The sequence below is a fragment of the Sminthopsis crassicaudata genome, chromosome 3 (assembly GCF_048593235.1).
Source record: "Sminthopsis crassicaudata isolate SCR6 chromosome 3, ASM4859323v1, whole genome shotgun sequence".
In the NCBI taxonomy this organism is placed as follows: Eukaryota; Metazoa; Chordata; class Mammalia; order Dasyuromorphia; family Dasyuridae; genus Sminthopsis; species Sminthopsis crassicaudata.
In genome coordinates this window covers 8,772,823-8,794,471 of record NC_133619.1, presented here as the reverse complement: position 1 = coordinate 8,794,471, position 21,649 = coordinate 8,772,823, and the positions used below count along the sequence as shown (strand labels likewise).

The following is a 21,649-nucleotide window of genomic DNA, read 5'->3' as shown; positions in this document are numbered from 1 at the left end:
CTTGGCACATATATTTCATATATATATATAAAGCATATATTTCAGCCAACCCACCAAATTCATGAAAGATAAGTATAAAAATGGATGGCAAATACACTGATAAACAGCATCTAACAGTTGAATACTACATAGGAAAGGAGTGTACGGTGATTTAGAAACGAGGCAGCCATTTTTCTATTTGGGGTGTTTTTGTTTTTGTTTAGAGTCCCCCTCCCAAACTTATGTGACATCTAGAGGAAAGAGAAGAAAAAATTGTCTAAATGCCCAATAAGAAAGCAAACAAAAAGTCCAACCCATTAAAACCAGAAAACCAATGAAGTGGATTGCTGATATAATAGAGCAAATGAATCTCCAAAAATCACCACGATGAAAACCAATCCAATCCGCCCCAGGTTATTTAGTGCCCATCACGTGGATGGCGTGAGTTAGGTGCTGGCATTAGAAAGACCCAAAGCCCCTGTTCTCAAAAAGCATGTAGCCTATTGAAGGGATAAAATACACACCCAGATAAACAAATACAAGGTATTTTGAAAAGGGAGAGCAAGAATGATTTTGAATTTAGGGGAACTCTTGGCTGAGCCTTGAAAAAAGATTGGAATTCCCTTAAAGGAGGGAAAGGGACTCACATGTGCAAAAATGTGGTGGCCCTTTTCATAGTGGGAAGAAACTGGAAACTGAGTGGATGCCCATCGGCTGGGGAATGGATGAATAAGTTACGGGACGTGAATGTGATGGAATATTATTGTTCTATAGGAAATGACCAGCAGGATGGTCTCAGAGAGGCCTGGAGAGACTTACAGGAATTGATGCTGAATGAAATGAGCAGAACTAGGAGATCATTGTACACAACAACAAAAAGGCTATACGACGATCAATGCTGATGGACGTGGCTCTTCTCAACGGAGAGGTGATTGAGACCAGTTCCAATAATCTTATGATGAAGAGAGCCATCTGTACCCAGAGAGAGGACTGTGGGAACCGAGTGTGGTTCACAACATAGCATTCTTACTCCTTTTGTTGTTGTTCACTTGCATTATTTTCTTATTTTTTTTCCTTTTTGATCTGATTTTTCTTGTGCAGCATGATAATGAATATGTATGCATAGATTGGATTTAGCATATATTTTAACATATTTACATGTATTGGACTACCTGCCATATAGAGGAGGAGATGGGGGGAAGGAGGGGAAAATTTGGAACACAAGACTATGCAAGGGTCAATGTTGAAAAATTACCCGTGCATATGTTTTGGAAATAAAAAGCTTTAATGAAAAGAAAAGAAAAGAAAAGAAAGGAAAAGAAAAGAAAAGAAAAGAAAAGAAAAGAAAAGAAAAGAAAAGAAAAGAAAAGAAAAGAAAAGAAAAGAAAAGAAAAGAAAAGAAAAGAAAAGAAAAGAAAAGAAAAGAAAAGAAAAGAAAAGAGCTTGGAATTCTGAGAGGCAGAGATGAAAAGAAAGAGGATTCACCAAAGGGACAGCCTTTTCAAGGATTGTAGATTGTCCTTCATTCTCAAAAAGGGCCCTAACATTAGGGAAGTGACGCCGTGACATGCAGGTAAATTGTATTATAATCAGGGAGACCTGTGCACAGTCACCACCTCACTTCTTTTCAAAGGCAGAATGGTGGGAAATGGATTGCTGAATTAAGGGCACAGCAAATAGGTCAAGTGAGCTGGCATGCAGAAGGTGTGAAGGTAGTAATATGAAATTAGCCTTCAAAGGCATGTGGGAGTCAGGTTATGGAGAGTTTGAGGCCAGTCTGAAGAATCTGTCTTTTATCCCATGGGAAAAAGGGAGCCTTTAGCAAGAGTGACACGTCCAGACCTGAGCCTCTGAGGTATCGGTTACTTCTGCTGAATTGCTAGAAATTATCACTTAAGCTGTTATGTGGAGAATGGACTGGAGAGGGAAGAGATTAGAAAGCAATTAGGAGGCCACAGCGACAGCTCAAAAGCGGGGAACAGGTCCTGAACTAGGAAGACGGTCATGGAAATGAAGAGGAGATAGATGGAAGATAGTATGCCAGTAAAACTCACAGGGCCTGAGAGCTGACCAAAGAGAAGCAACAAAGAATGACTGGCAAGATGGTGAGCTTAGGTGACTGTAAGGACAATGACATCCTTAATGGACAGAAGGAAGTCTGGAGAAGAGGTGAATTTAGGAAAGAAGATAATGTATGATAGTTTTGACCTTTTACACTTAAAATTCAAGTTAAAACACCAGCTGGAAACAGCTATCATACCCTGACCCCTAAATTGGACCAGAATTCCAATTCTAATCCTAGTAAGATTAGAGTTCACATGAGATGAAGTCTGAAGAGGAGGATTTAGGAGTCACTGACATAGAGGTGATCATTAAATCTATGGGAGTAGATGGGAGAGGTAGAAAGAGAGAGGAAGAAGAAGGAAAGATGATGAGAAAAAGAGAGGGAAAGAGAAAGGAGAAAGGAATGAAGGAAAGAGAAGAGAAGGCAAAGAAGGAGGAGAAAAGAAAAAGGAGGAAGAGGAGGAGAAAAAGGAGGAAGAGGGAAGATAGGAGAAAGAGATAGAGAGACAAAGAAAGAATTCATAACAACATTTAGGAGAATTCATACTTGGAAGTCAGAAAGAAGAAGCAAAGCAATATTTGCTTAGTGATATCTTCAAATAAAAAAGACACATTCATAGAAATTAGACAAAAAATTAGCAGTGACAAGAAAATCACAAGGCAAAACAAGAATTTGAAGAAAGTAAGAAATCTGGGAGAATTAAGCTAGAATTAAAACATAGAAAGCAAATATTGAAAAAAAAGACAAGAAGTGAAGAACAGAATAGAAAACATGGATCAATAGACTCAATCAACAAAAGTTGATCCAGGGGAAAATGGACTTTTAGCCAGTTTTAATCAACTATAGAAGAAAAATAATGCCCAAAGCTTCTGAATTATCCCAAGAACTCAAAATAAACAAACTCACAGGTTGTAGCTAGAAGGAAGTCCAGATGTGTTGGGAACTGCTGACACTTCAGAAAACCTACTTTATAAACTTGTGAACTCAATATTCCAGAAAACCATTAAAAAAACAACAACAGTAACAAGAAGGAGCAAAAAACCCAAGTGCCAAACGAAAGGAAAAATCCAAGAATCAGAATTCTTAAATATATATATGTGTGTGTGTGTGTGTGTGTGTGTGTGTGTGTGTGTGTGTGTGTATAACATAAAATATAAATGTGATATTATGTTTATATATATATATTATATAATATAAATATAACATTAATATAATATCAAAGGAAAAAATACTTCAATTTGTTGAGAATAAGGACAAGAATTATTTACTAGGAAACATTAACCAGGACTGCAGTAAGCTTTATCAAAGAAGACAAAAGGTAAAGAGAGAAAGTGTGTGGTATATATCACCACAGAGTATAATTTCAGAATAAGCTATCTAGCAAGATGCAACAGCCTATTTCAAAGAGGGGATTACAATTGAAAAGCAATATATATTGCATATATAAAATTATAAGACATCAGTACTTCTAGGAAGTTTTAAAAGTACTTAAAAGGGAAGTTTTTTGGAGAACAATTTGTAGGAAACTTCTACTGACTGAGAACAACAGACTATGACCACAGACTGCATCAGATATTTCTAAGAGGAGACGATCGGACACTTCCTTTCCCTTTGAGCTATCTCAAAGTAACTTCTCAAGTAGAATTGCCCCTTGTCAATGTTATCAAAGGGGATTGTGCCCTTTGATTTTTGTCAAGCATCATCCATTTTTCCTTTCATATTGTCACCCCTCATAAGTCCCAAGAAACTCCTGAAGTGTTTGCTCTTAATCTCTTGTAGAGATCTACAAGAGACAACCAAATGACCATTCCTTTAAATAATCTATTGACCTTATTAATAAAATGATTAAATTGCCCCCCAAAAGTACTTAAAACAATTATCAAAAAAAAAAAATAGAAATTGCCATCAAGGAAAGAACCCAAAGAATAGAGTATTGGCAATGTTACTAAGTATTTCAGAAAGATGTCTGAGAGAACTCGACAGTGACAGGGGCAGGATGAGATGTTAGAGAGGATGATGAGAATTGGGAATCCCAGAGCAAAATCTTAGAAACACCTAATGCTGCTCATGGAAAAGAATTTGGATTCAAATAATTTTTAAAGCTTGAAATCAAAACAGAAATACAAAGAATAAAAAGTATATGTTCACTTCCAATAGGACAAAGACAAAAAGTCAAACCTAACAATTATAAAGTTAAAAATGTTCTAAGCTCTGCTGGTTTCGTGTTTTCCAGAACACCAAAATGACATTTGTTAGTATCAGTTCCAGTGTGTCTGACTATGGCTGACCAGACCAATACGAGCTCAGAATGTTCTGCCACAGGTCGGACATAAATAATGCATATGATCATTTGGGGCAGCTTCTTTAATTTTGCTTATTTCACATTTCCCTTGGGCTAATTCAATTCTGCTTTACTCATAGAACCCAAGCCCTTCTCTGATGAGGGATGCCACGCTCAGTGGTCCTGTGCCAGTGTCTCCCATGTCATACAATGGATTCTAAAGTTCTTAATTGCTTTTTCTGACTATGTTGTGAGCGCTTGTCCTGTATGAGTTCTCCACAAATAATTGTTTTGGCAAGTGTATGTTTTACATTCAAACAACGCAGCCAGCCCAACAGAGTTGTGCCCTCTGCAGCAGAGCTGGAACGCTTGGCAGTTTAGTTTGAAAATGGACCTCAGGGCCTGGTGCCTTATCCTGCAGGGATGATCTTCAGAATCTTCCCAAGACAATCCAAATGGCAGCCATTACGTTTCCTGGCACGGAGTTGGTGGACTGTACAACAAGCGTACAACCACGAGGTCAGCACAACGGTCTGCAGACCTTCTGTCTGGTGGTCAGTCTACTCCCTCTCCTCTCCACACTTTCCTTGTGAGCCTCCCAAACACTGAGCCAGCTCTGGCAATGCGTGTGTCAGTCTCATTATCAATGTGGACATCCCTGCCAAGTAGACTGCCAAGATAAGTGGCACATTATCATCCAAAGCATCCAAAATTTCACCATTTACTGTAACTGGTGGTTCCTCACATGGATGGTGTGGTGCTAACTGATGGAGGACATGGGTGTTGTTGCAGTTAATTGTTAGCCCATAAATGGATATCTATACACATATTGTATTTAACTTGTACTTTAACATATTTAACATGTATTGGTCAACCTGCCATCTGGGGGGGGGAAGGAGGGGAAAGTTGGAACAAAAGGTTTTGCAATTGTCAATGCTGAAAAATTACCCATGCATATATCTGGTAAATAAAAAGCTATAATAAAAAAAAATTTTTTTTTGAGGCTGGGGTTAAGTGACTTGCCCAGGGTCACACAGCTAGGAAGTGTTAAGTGTCTGAGACCAAATTTGAACTCGGGTCCTCCTGAATTCAAGGCTGGTGCTCTATCCACTGCGCCACCTAGCTGCCCCATAATAAAAAAAAAAATTAAAAAAAAAAAAAAGAACTATACAAAAAAAAAAATCATTAGCCCAAAGTTAAACCTAACAATTGTAAAGATAAAAGTAAATAGGCTTAAAGCTCTAATAAGCAACTGAAAGAAATAAAAGGAATAAAAAAAGGATTTTGCAGAGCAAAGAAGTGGTTTCTGTAGGATTAGAAGAAATATGTACTCCCAATGAAACAATGGTCAAACAAAAAAGAAGAAAGATCCACTTTCAAGGGAGAAAATCCAAACTGTAATAACCACATGAAAAGACACTCTAATTCCTTAATAGAGAAATACAAATTAAAATGTGCTCAAGAAACCATTTTATGCTGACTGGGATACCAAAAGTATTTAAAAAAAAAAAAAAAAGAATCAAATAGTAAAGTTGGTGGCACTTTAGGGCAGTCAGTAACTACTCTGATACATTACTGGTGGGATTATAGAAAAGGGGTCAACCTGGCAATTTATTTACAACAAAATTTAAAAACTCTTTTTTTAATACAAATTCGTCATTCATAACCTTTTGACTGAATGATTCAATTACCAGGTCTTTAACCTAAAACTTAAAGGCTCTGGTCCTATATAAGCATTCAAAGTTGTATAAAAATATTCATTTGCCAAATCAATCGATACTAAAACTATGTAAACAATCTATATGTCAGATGATTAGCGAATGACTGAATAAATTAAGGCAAATTAATTTACCAGTTTGTGATGAATGCCTTTAATGAACTGTAAAAAAACATGGTGAGACCCAAAATTTGGTAGGTTACCACTTTAAAAAACCCCACATTTTCTGAGAGAAGGAAGATGGACCGCTTCCCTGGCTACCATATTCCACTTGAGCATAGTGCTGTTTGTAAGGAAGTGCTTTCTTATATCCTTATCTTTTTTGCAACATTACCCAATCAGTGCTCAAGTTCTTATCTTTGGGGATGAGTAGATTATTCAGCTTTGTTGTGTTTATTAAGTTCATAATTTTAAAAATTGTAAACATTAAAAATTTTTAAATAGAAAAAAAAAAAACCCAAAAACAAATCAGTATTGCCTGAAAAAAAAAAAAAAAAAAAAGAATTGACCAAGGGAAAGCTAGCATTTGGTTAAATAACTGAGCTAAATATTAGTAGATTCTGCAAGTATATGAAGAGGTTGTAAATCTTGGCTTAACTAAGTATCTGCTTTAAATTTATTAAAAACATCTAAGCAGGGGCAGCTAGGTGGTGCAGTGGATAGAGCACCAGCCCTGAATTCAGGAGGATCCAAGTTCAAATCTCAGCTCAGACACTGAACACTTCCTAGCTGTGTGACCCTGGGCAAGTCACTTAACCCCAGCCTAGGGGGGAGGGGGAAATCTAAGCAGAGAAGAACTATTCAAGAATATGTAGATAAAGTCAGTTGGAAGTTAAATGGTTGGTGGGATTTTTTTTTTTTTTTAAAGCAATACTAAATAGGCCTTCACTGATTAATCCATTTTTATCTCTCAGGAAATTGTGCTTATAAAAGACTAGCTGTTTTGCCCCAGAAACATATCTTGGGGCAGTTTCCTTTACTTCTCAGTCAAGCATCCATGAAAAAGACAGCTTTCTTCACATATAATTTCTTAGCTATAATTACCAAACTTATAAAAGCAACAGCAAATTCCATGAAAACCAACTATTACATGGTTCTAAAGTTGTTTTCCCTCAATTTTTTCAACCACATTCTCTAAACATTCCAGACAAAGCAAGGCCCTTCAAGGCAAAAGCATAAAGACAAACCTTGAATCTGATCTACAATGCTCAGGAGAAGAAGCAGCAGCCCTGGTTTATGCTGGTTTTGTTCCTAAAGCCTCTCGCAGAACAGCTCAACTATTGTAGGAACTTAACGTTTGTTGATGACAATGACTAACAATTTCTTTTTTATCAATGATCAAGAATACACATTTATTTCGAATGTTGGTAACTTTGCAAAAATCTTATCCTTGTTGCAGTTTAAGAATTCATGAAGCACGTGTATGTTTACTCAAAAGTTAGGTAGCCATCTTTCTACATTAGTATTTTAGGACTGCCAATCTGATCTGATTGGTTTTTCAGCATCTGTTCTTGGAACATTCTCCCACATAGACCAAAAGCAGTCAATCCAGAAGCATTATTTATCAAGCTAGAAAAGCAAGGGTAAGTAAAATGGAGAGTCTCCGGATACAGGCAGCTTGAGGAGTGTGTCCATCAAGACACGTCAAGTTCTTGGATAAGATCTGTATTTTGGCCAGGTTAAGACACATACACAAACATGCATGTGTAAACATACATATCTATAAAAAACATACATGTATACATATCAATGGATGAAGGGAAGAAGGGGGGAAGAGAGAGAGAGAGAGGGAGGTAGACAGATAGTCAATTTTGACAAGGTGCTGGGTCCAGAAATAAATATACACATTTGGGAAACTGCAGTATTTGCAACCACTCAAAACTGCTCCCAGCTACAGAAATCCAACTTTAAAACAATATTCTCTCAATAGTTGTGGCACGTGTAATGGCACAATCTCTATATCTCCTAAGAGTCAAATCACAGGTAATCACAGAACAATGCAGAGGGGGCATAAAAAGGCACTTAAACAAGATCCAAACCTGAGATCTCATGGGTATGGGAGCCCCGAGTGGGACCAGACTGGCCCCTTCTTCTCTACCACTTCTAGCGTTAGAGAGCTGCCCCAACGGCTCCCAACGACCTGGGGTCCCCTGCAAATCCTCTAGGCGTACGGTGCCTGCGAAGGAGGTGGCCCAGAGAGCTCTTGTCCTCCGCTGGTGGAAAGGGCTAGAACTGAGCAAATGCACTTGGATAATGGAGCACGTGAGACTAATTGCCAATTGGACAATTCTCTATTAACAGGTTTGAAGGATGGACCTCCCCAATTGTTCTGTGCTGGCTCGACTGGTGGGACAAAGAAGGAAAAGTGACTTGTGTGGGTGGAATAGGAGGAAGAAATTGAGGCATTCTCCTGGTGGTGGAGAGAGAGGAAGGAGGTGTGGAGATTGCTAGATCTAATCCCCTGATTGTGACCTCAAAAGACCAAGAATAAAGACTTTTGTTTATCCTGACTGCGGCTGATTTCTAGGAAGACAGAGTTCCAGCATGCTGGTACAGGGGGAAGTTGAAGATTGCCTTCCATTTGCTGAGCAGAATGAATACATCCATCCCCTTTTTCCATCGGCTGGCCCCCTCCCACCATGTCTTCCCCGGGGACACAGCTACTTATCTAGATAGTTCCCAATATGCAGCTTTAGGAACTAAAGATGATCCCTTCAATGTGGCCTGATCTGAACAGAGCCAAGCCCAATCCAATTCTTATTTGCCTCCTTCTGGACCCTATGCCTGCTTAATGACACAACAGTTTTCTGGGCTACCAGGGTCCACTCCAGATTGTTCTCAAAGCTACTCCTGTCTAGCCTCACTTTCCCCTGTGAGGTTAATTTTTTAAACCACAAGATTTCATCCAATCAAGTTTAGCCCATTAAGATGTTTTTGGACACTGCCATCCAATATCCCATTTATTCCTTCAGGTTTCATTTTAGCTGCAAATTTGACAAGGATACTTTCATCCAGATCATGAATAAAAATGTGAGCCAGAGACAGCTGGGTAGAGTAGTGGGTAGAGCACCGACTCTGGAGTCTGGAGGATCAGAGTTAAAATCCAGCTCCAGACACTTGGCATTCACTAGCCACGTGGCTCTGGGCAAGTCACCCTGCCTGTCTCACCAGAACAATAACTAAATAAGTAGATGAATGAATGAATGAATGAATGAATGAATGAATAATAAATACATAAATGATGAAAACCTAATGTTAGCCAGAAGGGTACCAATAACAGCTGGGGTGCTCTAATACGATGGTTCTCAAACTTTGGTATTAAAAATTACAAGGATCCGTCCAAAGAATTTTCATTTATCTGTTCTATTTGTTGATATTTACCACATTAGAAGTAACAGCTGATTCTGAACTTGCAGACCCGGATTCTCTGGCCCATTCTGGGACACACTGTTCCAAGCTGACCCCAATCCATTGATGACAACTGCTTCTGGGGTCCGGTCACTGAACCTAACTAACTGTGCCGGAAACCAGGGCACATCGAGCCCCCCTGTCCACATGGAAAAGATGAAAGGCCGGGTCGAGTGTTTTGCTGAATTGTACATACACTGTATTTACTGCATTCTTTGCCCCCAAAACTTAACTCTGCTCCCTCTTAAAACTAGCCGCGTCAGGCCTCCCCCTCGCTCCAAAGCGGCAGCATCCCAGTGCCTCCAGAACCTTGCTCCAGCAATCGCACTTTTCCCTGTTCCTCTCCACTGGTCCAGGCCTGTCCACCTACAAATGAGCCAAACTAAGACAAAAAGCCCCATAATCTCTTCTGCCCCATCCAGCTGTTCTCACCACTCTATGCTTTCTCCTCTCCCCATCCAATTCCTCAGTCTGCTCCCAACTCCCCAGTGATTTCCTTAGTGAAATCCAGGGGCCTTTACAAGCTGAGGGTTAAGGGAGATTGTAAACTCTAGCTCAGGAGTCAGAGGAACCAGGTTCAAATGCCGCCTGGCACTTACTCCCTATGGGTACCTCAGCTCCCTCCTTTGTCATCAATGAGAGGCTCTCCTGGGTCCCTCCCAGTTCGAGGTCCAGGATCTGATGGTTCCCACCCACCGTCGCAGCCATTGCCCTCACACCAGCTCAGGTCAGCCACCTTCCCATTCCATTGGGCTCCCCAAAGCCCGTCCTGCTTTCCCTCTGCACCCCCTCCATCCCAAACTATCCTGCTGCCAGAATAACTAGGCTCCTGCGGAAGGCCTGACCATGTCACAGCCGTGCCCCAAAGTCCTCGGTGGCCCTTCCTGCCCTCTGGGTAAAGTTCACTTTCCTCCTGGTAAAACCCTCCTGATGCCACCTGTTTTTTCAGCCTCACAGCTTATTCTTACCCGCTGTGATTCAGCAAAAAGGATCTCCTTTCTGCCTCTGTGTCATGGGTCACAGTGTGCCTGGTGCCTAGAATGCCATCTCAGCTTCTTTACCCGAGTCCTCGCCGCCTTTTAAAACCCCACTCAAATGCCTTTCCTCCTGGAAGCCCAGCCCGTTTCACAGTTACGGTCACCTCCTCCCATTTCTTAGAGGTTTGGTACCAAGAATGGCTCTGTCATATAAGGGGGTCCATCAGAATTTCCTGTGCTTTTTACTTTTTCCCTCTTAAGCCCACACTCCTAAATGTTGGGTTCCACAGGGCAAATGTTCTAGCTTGTCTCCACGTGAGGCACACAGTACAGTCCACAGCTGAATGAATGAACACTGGAGCGGGCTCGGGGTGGGCCGGCCTGGACTCCCAAGATCCCTGCCAGGGCTCAATCACGTCCAAAGCTAGGGAGACTTTCCTATCCCCAGGCTGAACTTGACCAAGTTCAGCCCATGTTTTAGTTTAGGCTCTCATTGCTAACGATTACACTAGATTCTCAGCTTCCCATCCACCTGCGCCCAGCACGATTCTCTAGTGCAGTGTTTCTTAAACTTTTCCCACTCGTGACCCCTTTTCATGCAAGAAATTTTTACATGACCCTGGGTATATAAGAGGCTACAGATCAAACATTTACCTGTAACAAACCATAATTTCATGACCCCTACATTTAGTTAGCAGACTCCCTCTGGGGTTGATCCCACAGTTTAAGAAGCTTTGCTCTAGTGAACACAGATGACTTGTGGGATCAGAAAATAGGAAACATTGGGAAGCCTTAGCATACAAGTGACGGGACGCGATTCTGTTTAATTTAACAAAGAACACAATGATTACTGGCCAGTCAATGAAAAGAGCATCTGAAACCCAACTGGCCCTCTTCCCCGGCATACAAACATTCCCCCTCTCTGCCCAAGAACAAAACAGAGTTACTGTCTCATAGCTGACCGTCCTCATGTCACAAAACTACCTCCTCCGAGCGACTGCTCCGTGAAAATTGGAAACGCCCCACTTCCTGTAACATTTCTGTGAGCGCCCACAACAACTCCATCTTAAGGTCAGAGACAATCTGTTTTCCCCCCAAAACGTTCTCCTGCTGGAAGCCAATGCCGCATCTGATTCAACAGAATCCCAGCTTGCTAATCAGCAGCAATTCCCCCTTTTTTGGTCAAGCAAGTCCCCATTAGCAAGTAGATCTTTGGATAGAATTTTAGCTTAAATGAATTATTGAAATGAATTTGTAATTCATTTGCATGGCTTGTGCGGGTTGTGATAAGCCCACTTTTGGAATGGTGACCTAGAAATGAAGTTTGGAAATGCCTTTTAGATACAACCACTCTTACTTCTGACAGCGGAGAAGCCTTGGGACTAATGTCTAGGGATACTGGGAAAAGCCTCCTCAGAAAGGCAAGCCCTTGGAGAAAGAGCGTAAGAGACAGAGCCCGACGGCAAACCCCGCGGGACAGAGGGATACTGACCACAGTCCGGGGCTAAAAGGCCGTTCAAGTAGGGGAAAGTGAATCTCTTGACCTCCTCCAGCTTCTCCCGCAGCTTCTTCACCTGGTTGTCTGAGCGGCTCACCCTCTGCCTCAGCAGCTTCAGCTCGCCGTTCTTCTTCTCCACCTGCTCCCGCAGGCAGCACACCTGGCTCTTGCTCGGCCGGGAGGAGAAGCAGTACGAGTGCAGCGAGTCGATGAGCTTGCACGCCCCCGAGGCCGACATGATGACCTCGTTGATGGACATGGGGTTGGCATCCGTGTTGCCCTTCTGTCCCAGCACGGCTTCCGTGGCGGGCTTCGGAGTGACGTCCGGCGGGGGGGCCGACGAGCTCTGGGACGGCTTCTGAGGAGTGGCGGTCAGCGAGGAGCTCGGCGTGCTCCCGGCCAAGCAGGTGCCGGGGGCCCCGCTGCTGCGGCTGCAGCCCGGCTCCACGTCCCTCTTGAGCCTCTTCCTGTCCAGCTGCTCCCTGGGGAGCGAGGGCCTCTCTCTCGAGTGGCGGGAGGAGAAGCTGTACGAGTGCAGAGAGCCGATGAATTTGCACGCCCCTGAGCCCGGAGGGGTGAAGTCATCGACGGAGAAGCCGCTCTTGTCTGTATTCCCAGCCTCAGCTGGGGCGTCTGTTTCGCTATGGCCCCCCGGAGCAGGATGCTCTGGCATTCTGGGGACACTGGGCTCTGGGGTCAAACTGTCAGTAGGAGGCCTCGGGGGAGACCCCTCCAGGGGGCTGGGCCTCTCCACCCCTTGCTCAGACTGGGGCGTTGATGCTTCCATCTCTCCGACCTCTTCTTCTACGGGGGGCTCTTCGTCCACGGGCAGGGTCGAACATTCAGGGGCTTCACAGCCAGCTTCCTCTGAGGGCTCCCCCCTTACATCCCCGGGAGCTAGGCCGGCCTCCTTCCTCCGACCCCGGACATGGCCACGGGGACTTTTTTTCTTCTCTGCCAAGTGAAAGATAGATGGCACAGCTGTAGGCTTGAGAAGTCGGTGCTGGTCCTCCAGCCTCTTAGAGAAGCTATCTTTGGTGAAATGCTCACTGCAGAGGAAGGAATACTTGGTGGGAGTCCAGTTCTCCCTCTGAACCGCTTTCAACCACTGGATCAGGCGTTTCGAATCCTTAAGTGGGAACCTGTAAGACAATTAAAGAAATGAGTGACGACTTCTTCCATTCACCGAAGAAGCAAAACATTTCAATGATTGCAAATGAAAGGACGGTTTCTCATCCCTTCTAAATTCTTACTAAGCTGAACAAATAGCAGACTCCAGGCTGGCTGACCCTAACAAAATGACAAGCTGCAGCTCCAGCTGTGGACTCGGGGGGCAGTATCACTTCTGACATTCTATCAAGCATCTCAACAGTTCAGTTAATAATGTTTGCTGCTGTTTGACTTGGTACCCTGGAGCGAGGCATGAAACAGAGACTACGGCTCATCTGAGCTGTGGGTTGCCATCCTAAGGAAGAAAGAGCCTGCAAAGGGGTTAGATCAGGTCTTTCCAGGAGGCCTCTTTTGCAGATAATAGTGCTCTAACTACATTTTCACCCCAAACTTGTAGAACCCTTCAAATATGACTCCCAATTATTATAATCAGCCTAATAGTCTACACTGGAAAACAACTAAGATGATGAGAGCTGCCCATCATCCGTGCTATGACACACGGACAGTTCTTTGAGTTGGCCAGTGATATATAAAGCTGGATCATGAGACAGACAAATTGAGGTCAGATAGGAATGAGAGAAGGACATTAGACTGGATGGCATTTGCTCGGTGATTTAATTCCCAAATGCTGCATCTTTAATCTAAATGCTTTCTGGAGACTAATAAATCTTGGAGTACGAGAATTTCCAAAGAATTTTCCAAAGAGTCAGAACATCTTTAATCATACCACAAAAAGTTGTGTAGAGAATACAATTCAAGAGATGAGTGAACTGAAAAGCAGGCGAGCTGTTCATGTCACCAAGTCAAATCAACGGGCATTTTTTTTTTTAAATCAAATACTCACTCTGAGCCAGGCACTGTGCTAAGCCTGGGGGATACAAAGAAAGGCAAAAAGCAGACCCTATCCTCGAGGGGTTCACAGCGTAACAAGAGAGACAAGCTGCAAACGACTCGATACAAACAAGATGTGGACAGGACAAAGCGGAGGTGCCGCTCCGGCTGATCACCGCCAAAAGGGAAGCAACATGAAAATGAATCCAGGGTTACCCCTATCTGAATTTAAACTAATCAAAGCAATAATTATAGAAAATGAGGTAATTGGTTCCAGCCCTATGGGAAAATTCAATGCAAATCTGAATAGTGTGACTCTTCCAAGGGAGGGAAGCGGGCAGGAAGCTTAGGAAAGGGTTCTCCTAAGACGTGAGACGTTAGTGGAATGACTTCAGGGAAGCCAGAAGTAGAGGTAAGGACAGAGCGCATTTCAGGCATGGGGACAGCCCATGAAAATGCTTCAAGTTGGGAGACAGGAGCATCCTAGACACAGAGCAGACTTTGTGAAGAAAAAAAAAAAAAAAATAGAATGATTGGAAAAGTTGGAAGGGGCAGTTTAAGATGGGACTTAAAAGATCTCGAGGAAGACCCCTAATTTATATCGTGGAAAAAATGTGGACCAGAATTACCGAGGATGGAAAAGCAGGAGAGATCACCTTCTACTGGGAGAGAAGGAAGATCCACATGCTCAGGCTATAAACATACTGAAGCGGGCAAAGGCACTGCATTACATCCTGAGGATACCACAATGTTCTCAAGAAGCTTAAAAAGTACTAGGGTTTAAAAGTGACACCTTGGGAAATGAGGGTCCAACAAAAGTCATCAATCATTTAAAAAGTGCTTACTGTGTGCCAGATGTCACAAGGGTGGTGAGGGACATCAGGCAGAATAGGAAAATGCCATTCAACCCATCGAAAGCGTTCGTCACTGAAGATGAATGTTCATTTGAATGATATTTTAGAATAATAAGAAATATGTTATCTGTTTCATGTTACATGTTCAGTAGCAGAAACTCATCAATGCTGGGTTTGGTTAGGAAAGGAACGGGGCCAGTCCTGGAATAAGTGAAAGACAACAGGCAGCCCAACTACTGTGTTGGTACCCGTGAAACAGGAAAAGAAAGAGGAAGAGCGTCTCTGGCACTACAGGTAGCCTAACACCTCTATCTAACACAGATTCAGTTCAGTATACAGCGGGTGCTCAATAAACGGTTGTCCACCGATTTGTCGTCGTTGAGTCGCATTGATTCTTTGTGACTCCATTTGGGGTTTTCTTGGTAAAGATACTGGGGTGGTTTGACAGTTCCTTCTCCAGCTCATTTTGCAGACGGGGAAACTGAGGCAAACAAGGTTAAATGACTTCCAGGGTTGCGCAGCTAGGACATGTTTGAGGCCAGATATAATAAACTCAGAGATGAGACTCCAGGCCCAGCTCTCAACCCCCGAGCCACCTCGTTGCTGCTAGTTGACTGGATCACATTCAAGTTAAATTTAAACTCTATGAAGAAAAGTGATATTTTTTGTCTTGGATTTCCTAGCACCTAACTTGTTGTCTGGCTCATAAGTGTATAACAGACACATAAAGAACTGAATTGGGAAGATCTCCTACAGAGGATTTATGGAAAGACATGGGTGGAAAACAAGCAGGATGCTTAGGGTGGAGAGTGTGTGATGCCCTTCATCCATGGAGGGATTAAAGGGATAGTGGAGATCAAATATCGAAGTAAATCATTCCCTGTCAACAAAGTCAAATGCTCCCTGGGGCTCATTTTCCCCCGAGCTCCAGGGGGGATTTCTGAGCTCTTTTCCATCCCGTAGTTCCACAGGTCTGAAATAGTTATACATTTTTCACATTCTACTCCCAGGGCCCTGACCTCCTAAACTGGTTTCACTGACCTGCAACTTTTGTTTGGGAAGTTCTGCATCCCAAAGCATTCCAACAGGGTAAAGAAGCACAAAATCATCGAGGCACCGGAGGGAACATCAGCTAAGAACCTTTCCAGAAATACAGCCCCTGAAAGGCTTCGGATAAGTTCCACTAGCCCGCCGGAATCGGCTGCCCTGGTTCTCGGTGGATATTGTGGAAGGCCCAGCACCGGCGGGAGCTCAAAATGTAACAAACGTGGCTGCACACAGGACACGGCAGCTAAATGTAACACCCGCGTGTGGGGATGCGCGGCCTCCTAGCACAGGAGAGCCGTGGGGGCCGGACTCCAAAACCCCATCCCGGCTCTTCCCCATCCGGGTGACCTTGGGGAACACCAGTTTTCGGGTCCCTCGGTTTTACGGGGTCTGGGCTGGATCTTTTTAAGTGCTAGCCCCTACATGCTGGACCGCTTGGCGGATGGTGCCTTTGGGAGCTCCCTGCAGTCTAAGACCAAAGCAAGCAAAGGAGAGCTCAGGATGAGTCCGGAGGAGCGGAGAGGAGCTGCTCCCGAGATGGGCGAAACGAGCAGGGAGGTGAAAGGAAAGGCAGCGTTCCGCAGGCCCGGAAACCTCCTGACATTCACTAGAAGGATGCCGCAAGCTCCTGCCTCTCAGCGGTCGGTCCCCTGAGGAAAAGTCCGGAGCAGCAGCATCACTTACCACAGGATGCTGTCAAAATGGCAGCTCCGCGGCCGCTTTAGTGCGGTCCTGACGAATTTCGGGCACTTCCGAAGTTGATGCGCCCCCCCCTTAAGGAGCTGCCTGGCTGATCCCTTCCACCTCCCGCTAAAGTTTCCTTTTCACCCGCTCCACTACCGGCTGGGATCCAGGAAGTGCGGGTTAAACGCCCTGCGCTCCCTCACCACAGACCTAGCTGCGATCTTGGAGGAATCAGAAGCGCCCGCAGAGGAGCCCGGAGAACACAAAGGACCGGGCTGATAGCAGGGGGAGACGGGGGAGAAGCGGGCCCACCGCGGAAGCCCGAGAAGCCAGCTCGGGGACGCGCCGGCCGCGATTCTGGAGGGCTGGGAGCAGGAGGGGGCTTCTGGCCGAGCTGCCCGGTGGGGGCGGGGAGCACGGCGTGACTGGGGTGGATCCGAGAAGTTCTCGTCCGCCGCCACCCAGGAGGGAGCCTAAGGGACGGCTGTGGAAGCCGGGGAATTCTTTGTCCCGGAGGGGCTCCCGGCCCGAGTCGTGCCTGCGGGAGCCCCCGCTGGAAGTGGCCGGGGGAGAGGACCGGGGAGGGAGTGGGGCTGGGGACGGAACTAGGGGAGGGGGCCCGGACCGGAATGAGGACGCGACTGGGCTGGGGGCAGAGAGGGGTGAGAACGAGGCTGGGGCCGGGACTCGGGCCAGGCTGCGGTCCGGGCTGGGGGGAGGACCTGGCGGAATGGGGACGGGGCCAAGCGGGGGACCAGGAAGGAGACGGGCTAGGGGTGAGCCCCAGACTGGCGCTGAGCCCCGGACCCGAATGGGGACGGGAAGGGGGGTAGGCACGGGGAGGAGGGGCGCTTTCCCCTCCCTCCCCCTCCCCCCTGCCCTTCCTCGGCTCCTCCACCTCCTCCTCCTCCTCCCAGTTCGCGGCCTCCCCGAGCCCAGCCGGGAGGTGTGGCTGCAAGTCCGGGCTGGGGCCGCGGGAGCCGGGTCCGGGGCGTGACCTTGGGCGGCCCCCCGCCCGCCGGGGCATCAGTTTCTCGGGCTGTCGGAGGCGCGGGCGGCCCGGGGTTACCTGTGGAAGCTCACGGCCCGCTTCTCGCCCTTGCCCTGCCGGTTGGAGCAGTTCACCGCCGCGCAGCAGATCACCATCTCCGGGCGCCCCGGCCCGGCCCCGGCCTCCCTGACCCGTCGCGCCCCACCAGGCGGGCGGACGGACCGACTGCCGGACCGCCGGACCCGACACGAGCGGCGAGAGAGCGGCGAGCGAGCGAGCGTCCAGCCAGCCAGCCAGCCAGCCAGCGAGCGCGTGCCCGCGCCGGCCGAAGCTGAGGCGCGCGCGGGACGTGGGAGCCGGCCCCGCCCCCGCCGCTTCCTCCCGCCTCCGCCGCACGGAGACATGGCGGCGCGTGCGCCCGCCAACATGGTGGCCGCCACGCTCGCGCCTCCGTCCCGGTCCCTGCATCTGCGAGGGGACTCGGACGCCCCAGACCACTTCTAAGAGGGAAACAGCGGCCGGTGAAGCCTCCGCCATCTCTGTCGCCGCCGGCCGGGACGAGCTCGGCCCTACGGGCTCCCCTTCCCTCCGAGGTGCCGTACATCAAGATGGCCGCCGCCTCTACGGAAATCGCCACCGGGCGTGAATACTGCGCCGGACCTCCGCCCTCGCCCCGCCCCGCCCCGCCCCGAACAGTTAACCCCTTCGGCTGCGGGGCTCTGGGCTGCAGCTTCGGGCCAGCCGGGCTGGAGGAAGGAAGCGCTTGCAAACGTAGTGCAGGCGTGAGAGGCCGTCTCTCCAACCCCAGACCTTGGAGGCCTTTCGAGACTCCCCCACGGGCGGACAACGTGTACGCATAAAATGATAGCCAACGTCTCCAAGAAGAATACAATGTAACTCTCTGGTAACGAATTGTAGGCACGAGGTCCCCTGCATCCAAGACAAATAAGTCCTTGAGGCAGAGCCAGCTGCTGTGGCGGGGGAGGCCCTATTCACGTCAGGGTTGTTTCTCCTTCACATTGTACTTGGCTACAGTAGCAGGAGAATGAGAGAAAGCCCCGCCATACACACACACGGTCACACAGCACACACACACACCACATACATACACACACACACCACATACACACCCATCTCACACACACACATACACTCACACACACACACAGTCACACACACGCTCACATACACACATTCACACACACATACACATTCACACACACACACATACACATTCACACACACACACACACACCCACCCACCCACAAAATACATCGAGTAGACCCTGAGATAAACTTAAGGGAAGGCATGGATGGGAGTCACAGGAGGAACAGGGGCAGATGGCCGTCACCTGCATCACCAAAGGGACCATTCCCGGCTCTGAGGTCCCAAATTCCTCTGAGGACTTAGTTGTGAGTGTTGTGGTTCTGTGCGAGAATGATTTTCCTTCTTGTCCCTGGCTTTGTAGTCCCCAAGCCGGCTGCCCGAGCTGCCAAGGAGGCACTTAATGAATGCCCCCAAATGAAGCTGTTGAAGGGTTTTACAACTGTTCTCATCCTCACTGGTATACTTCTAGAAGTCATTGTACTGAAGGGAAAAAGCATTGATTTAAAGTCAAAAATCATAATCTAAAGCCATAAGGTACCCTAGTGGCTTGTTGGGGCATCACAACATCACAAAAGAGCAGAAATCTCAGTGGTCATCTTGTCCAATCTATCCACCCATTCATTATTAAACATTTATTAAGCACCTACTATTAGCCAGGCTCTGTGCTAAGTGCTGAAGATGCATATAGAGGCAAAGGCAGCTCCTGTCCCTAAGGAGCTTACAATGTAGGGGGGACAACATACAAAGAAATATATACAAAGCATACTATCACTTATTTGATAAATGCTCTTTTGGACTCTGGCTGAAGACCAGCTTTACATTTTGCACAAGAGGAAACTTGAGCTCCAGGAAATTAAGTGACTTGTTCCAATATACACAAATTGTCTACTGCCAAATTCAGCATTCTTTTAATGAACCGTGCGGGTTACAATGGGCAACCTACACAAGGCCCAAGTTCAGTTGAATAAATATCTATTAAGGATCTAGGACAGGCTATGAGTTGTACTCAGGCTACAAAGACATATAGGAAATGTCCCTCCTCTCTGGGACACTACATCCTTCTGAACATGGACAGTATAATAGAGATAAATAAAAAGTATGTACAAAAGAATACAAACTGATTTCAAGAGGGATTAAGACTTCACCATTTAAGTGAATACAAGGGATAATGTTGTAAAAAAAAAATTAGCCATGCATATGTACTGTCAAAAAATTATAAAATTAATAAAAAATTTTTTAAAAAGACTTCACCATTTGGAGGATGAAATAGTTAGTTACTTAAACTCTGTTTTCTTATCTTCAAATGAAGACAATGAAATTTGTTAGTCCCTTTTATGAATTTGTGGGCTCACTCCATTTTTCTGGTTAGGAAATCAAGGCACAGTCAACCAATAAACATTTATTAAGTACTAACAAGTACCAGTTGTTAGAGACAAAGAAAACAAGAAAAAGAAAAAAACCGATTCCTATCCATAAAGAGGTCACATTTTTACAGAGAAACAAGGTATACATAATGAGAAGAGAGAATAGACCTAAATTACATTTACATTTTGGTTGGTTGGTGTCCTTCGTTGTTGAAGAGGATCAAAATGACTTCATTGTGTTGAGTCAAATTACAATGTGTCTCTCTGTGGGTGATCAGACCAATGTGAGCAGGAATGCTGTGCACCATGTCCAGCACAAATAGTCCATGTGAACAGGTGGGGGGAATTGTCTGTTTTGAGCACCTCCCATGTTTCTTCTGAGCTACTTCAATTCTATGCTCACAGAGCACAGCACCTTCTCTGCTAAAGGCTGGGCGGTCCTGTGCCAGTGTCTTCCGTGTCACACAATCAATTCCAAAGTTCTTAAAAGAGAACGTGAGTGTTCTTTTCTGGCCACTAGGTGAGGACTTGCCCAGTGAATTCTCCATAACATAGTCTTTTTGCAATTCAGTGATTCAAGGCAATTTCAGTAGACTTGGGATTGAAAACACCATCCACAGCCAGAGAGAGAACTATGGAAACTGAATGTCAATTAAAGCATAGTATTTTCACTTTGTTATGTTTAGGTTGTTTTTTTTTTTTTCTTTCGTGTGTTTTTTTCCCCCTTTTGATCTGATTTATCTTGCACAGCATGACAAAGATGGAAATATGTTTAGAAGAATTGCATTTTTCTAACCTTTATCAGATTGCTGCTGACTGGAAAAATAAGATTCTATTGGAAACAGGGTCTTTTGGCAAGTTTTGGCATTCAGAGATGGCCAGTCCATCAGAGCTGCACGCTTTGCGGTAGAATTTGCTTGGTACTTTAGTTTGGGAAAGGACCGCAGCGTCTGGTACGTCATCCTGCTAGGGGAGCTGGAGAAACTTCCGAAGACAATTCAAAAGGAAGTGACTCAGTTTCCTGGCAAGGTACTGGGATCCTGAACAGGTTTTCCAGGCGTACGCCGACGAAGGCTCTGCGCCCCTTCGGTCTGTAACCGACCTCCCTCCCCCTCCCACACTTCCCTTCCGAGCTAGCTCCGGGGATGACTGAGTCAGCCTCATGGTCAAGTGGCCGTCCCTGGGAAGTTACTCGCCCGGTAAGTGAACTTGACCTCCGCTTCAAACCTTCTCCACTTGCTGCAACGACGGTTCCACGTAGAGAGGGTGCGGTGCGGGCTGATGGAGGCCCTAATTAGCAATAATTATTTAATTAATAATGGAAGAATCTCCCGGGGCGCAGGAGCTGACTCGGTTCCCCGCTTGTCTGTCTGGAGCTCCTAGTGGCCGACTCCTCCGCTTCAGCACAGCCCGAGGGTGTCTCGGGCAGCCCCTCAGTCTGGGGGTCCGGGACGCCGTTTTCTAGCCAGGCTAAGCCATGCGTGTCTCTGCAGCCACTTAGGAGACACAGACGGATGGATACCGTGGGGCGCAGAGAGGGGCCCCTAAGCCGAGTCTTGAAGGGAGCCTGGGGGGTGGTTAGAGGTGTGGGGTCCAGGGCAGAGGAGCAAGGGCGGGAGAGGGGTAGTTCCGGGAGAGGAACAGAAAGTTCAGTCTAAGGAGCTTCGAATTGACC

The 21,649-nt window shown here is 46.0% G+C and overlaps 1 protein-coding gene across 1 annotated transcript in view; it reads right to left on the bottom strand.

The window, feature by feature from the left end:
• Nucleotides 1-17,846, bottom strand: part of THAP4 (THAP domain containing 4) — a gene marked incomplete at its 3' end in the record, with an annotated part of 37,322 nt that extends 19,476 nt beyond the window's left edge. The window contains 2 exon segments of the mRNA XM_074297940.1: nt 11,920-13,067; nt 17,581-17,846. Of these exon segments, the coding sequence (XP_074154041.1) occupies nt 11,920-13,067; nt 17,581-17,657 (1,225 nt within the window).
• Between the last annotated feature and the right edge of the window lie 3,803 nt (nt 17,847-21,649).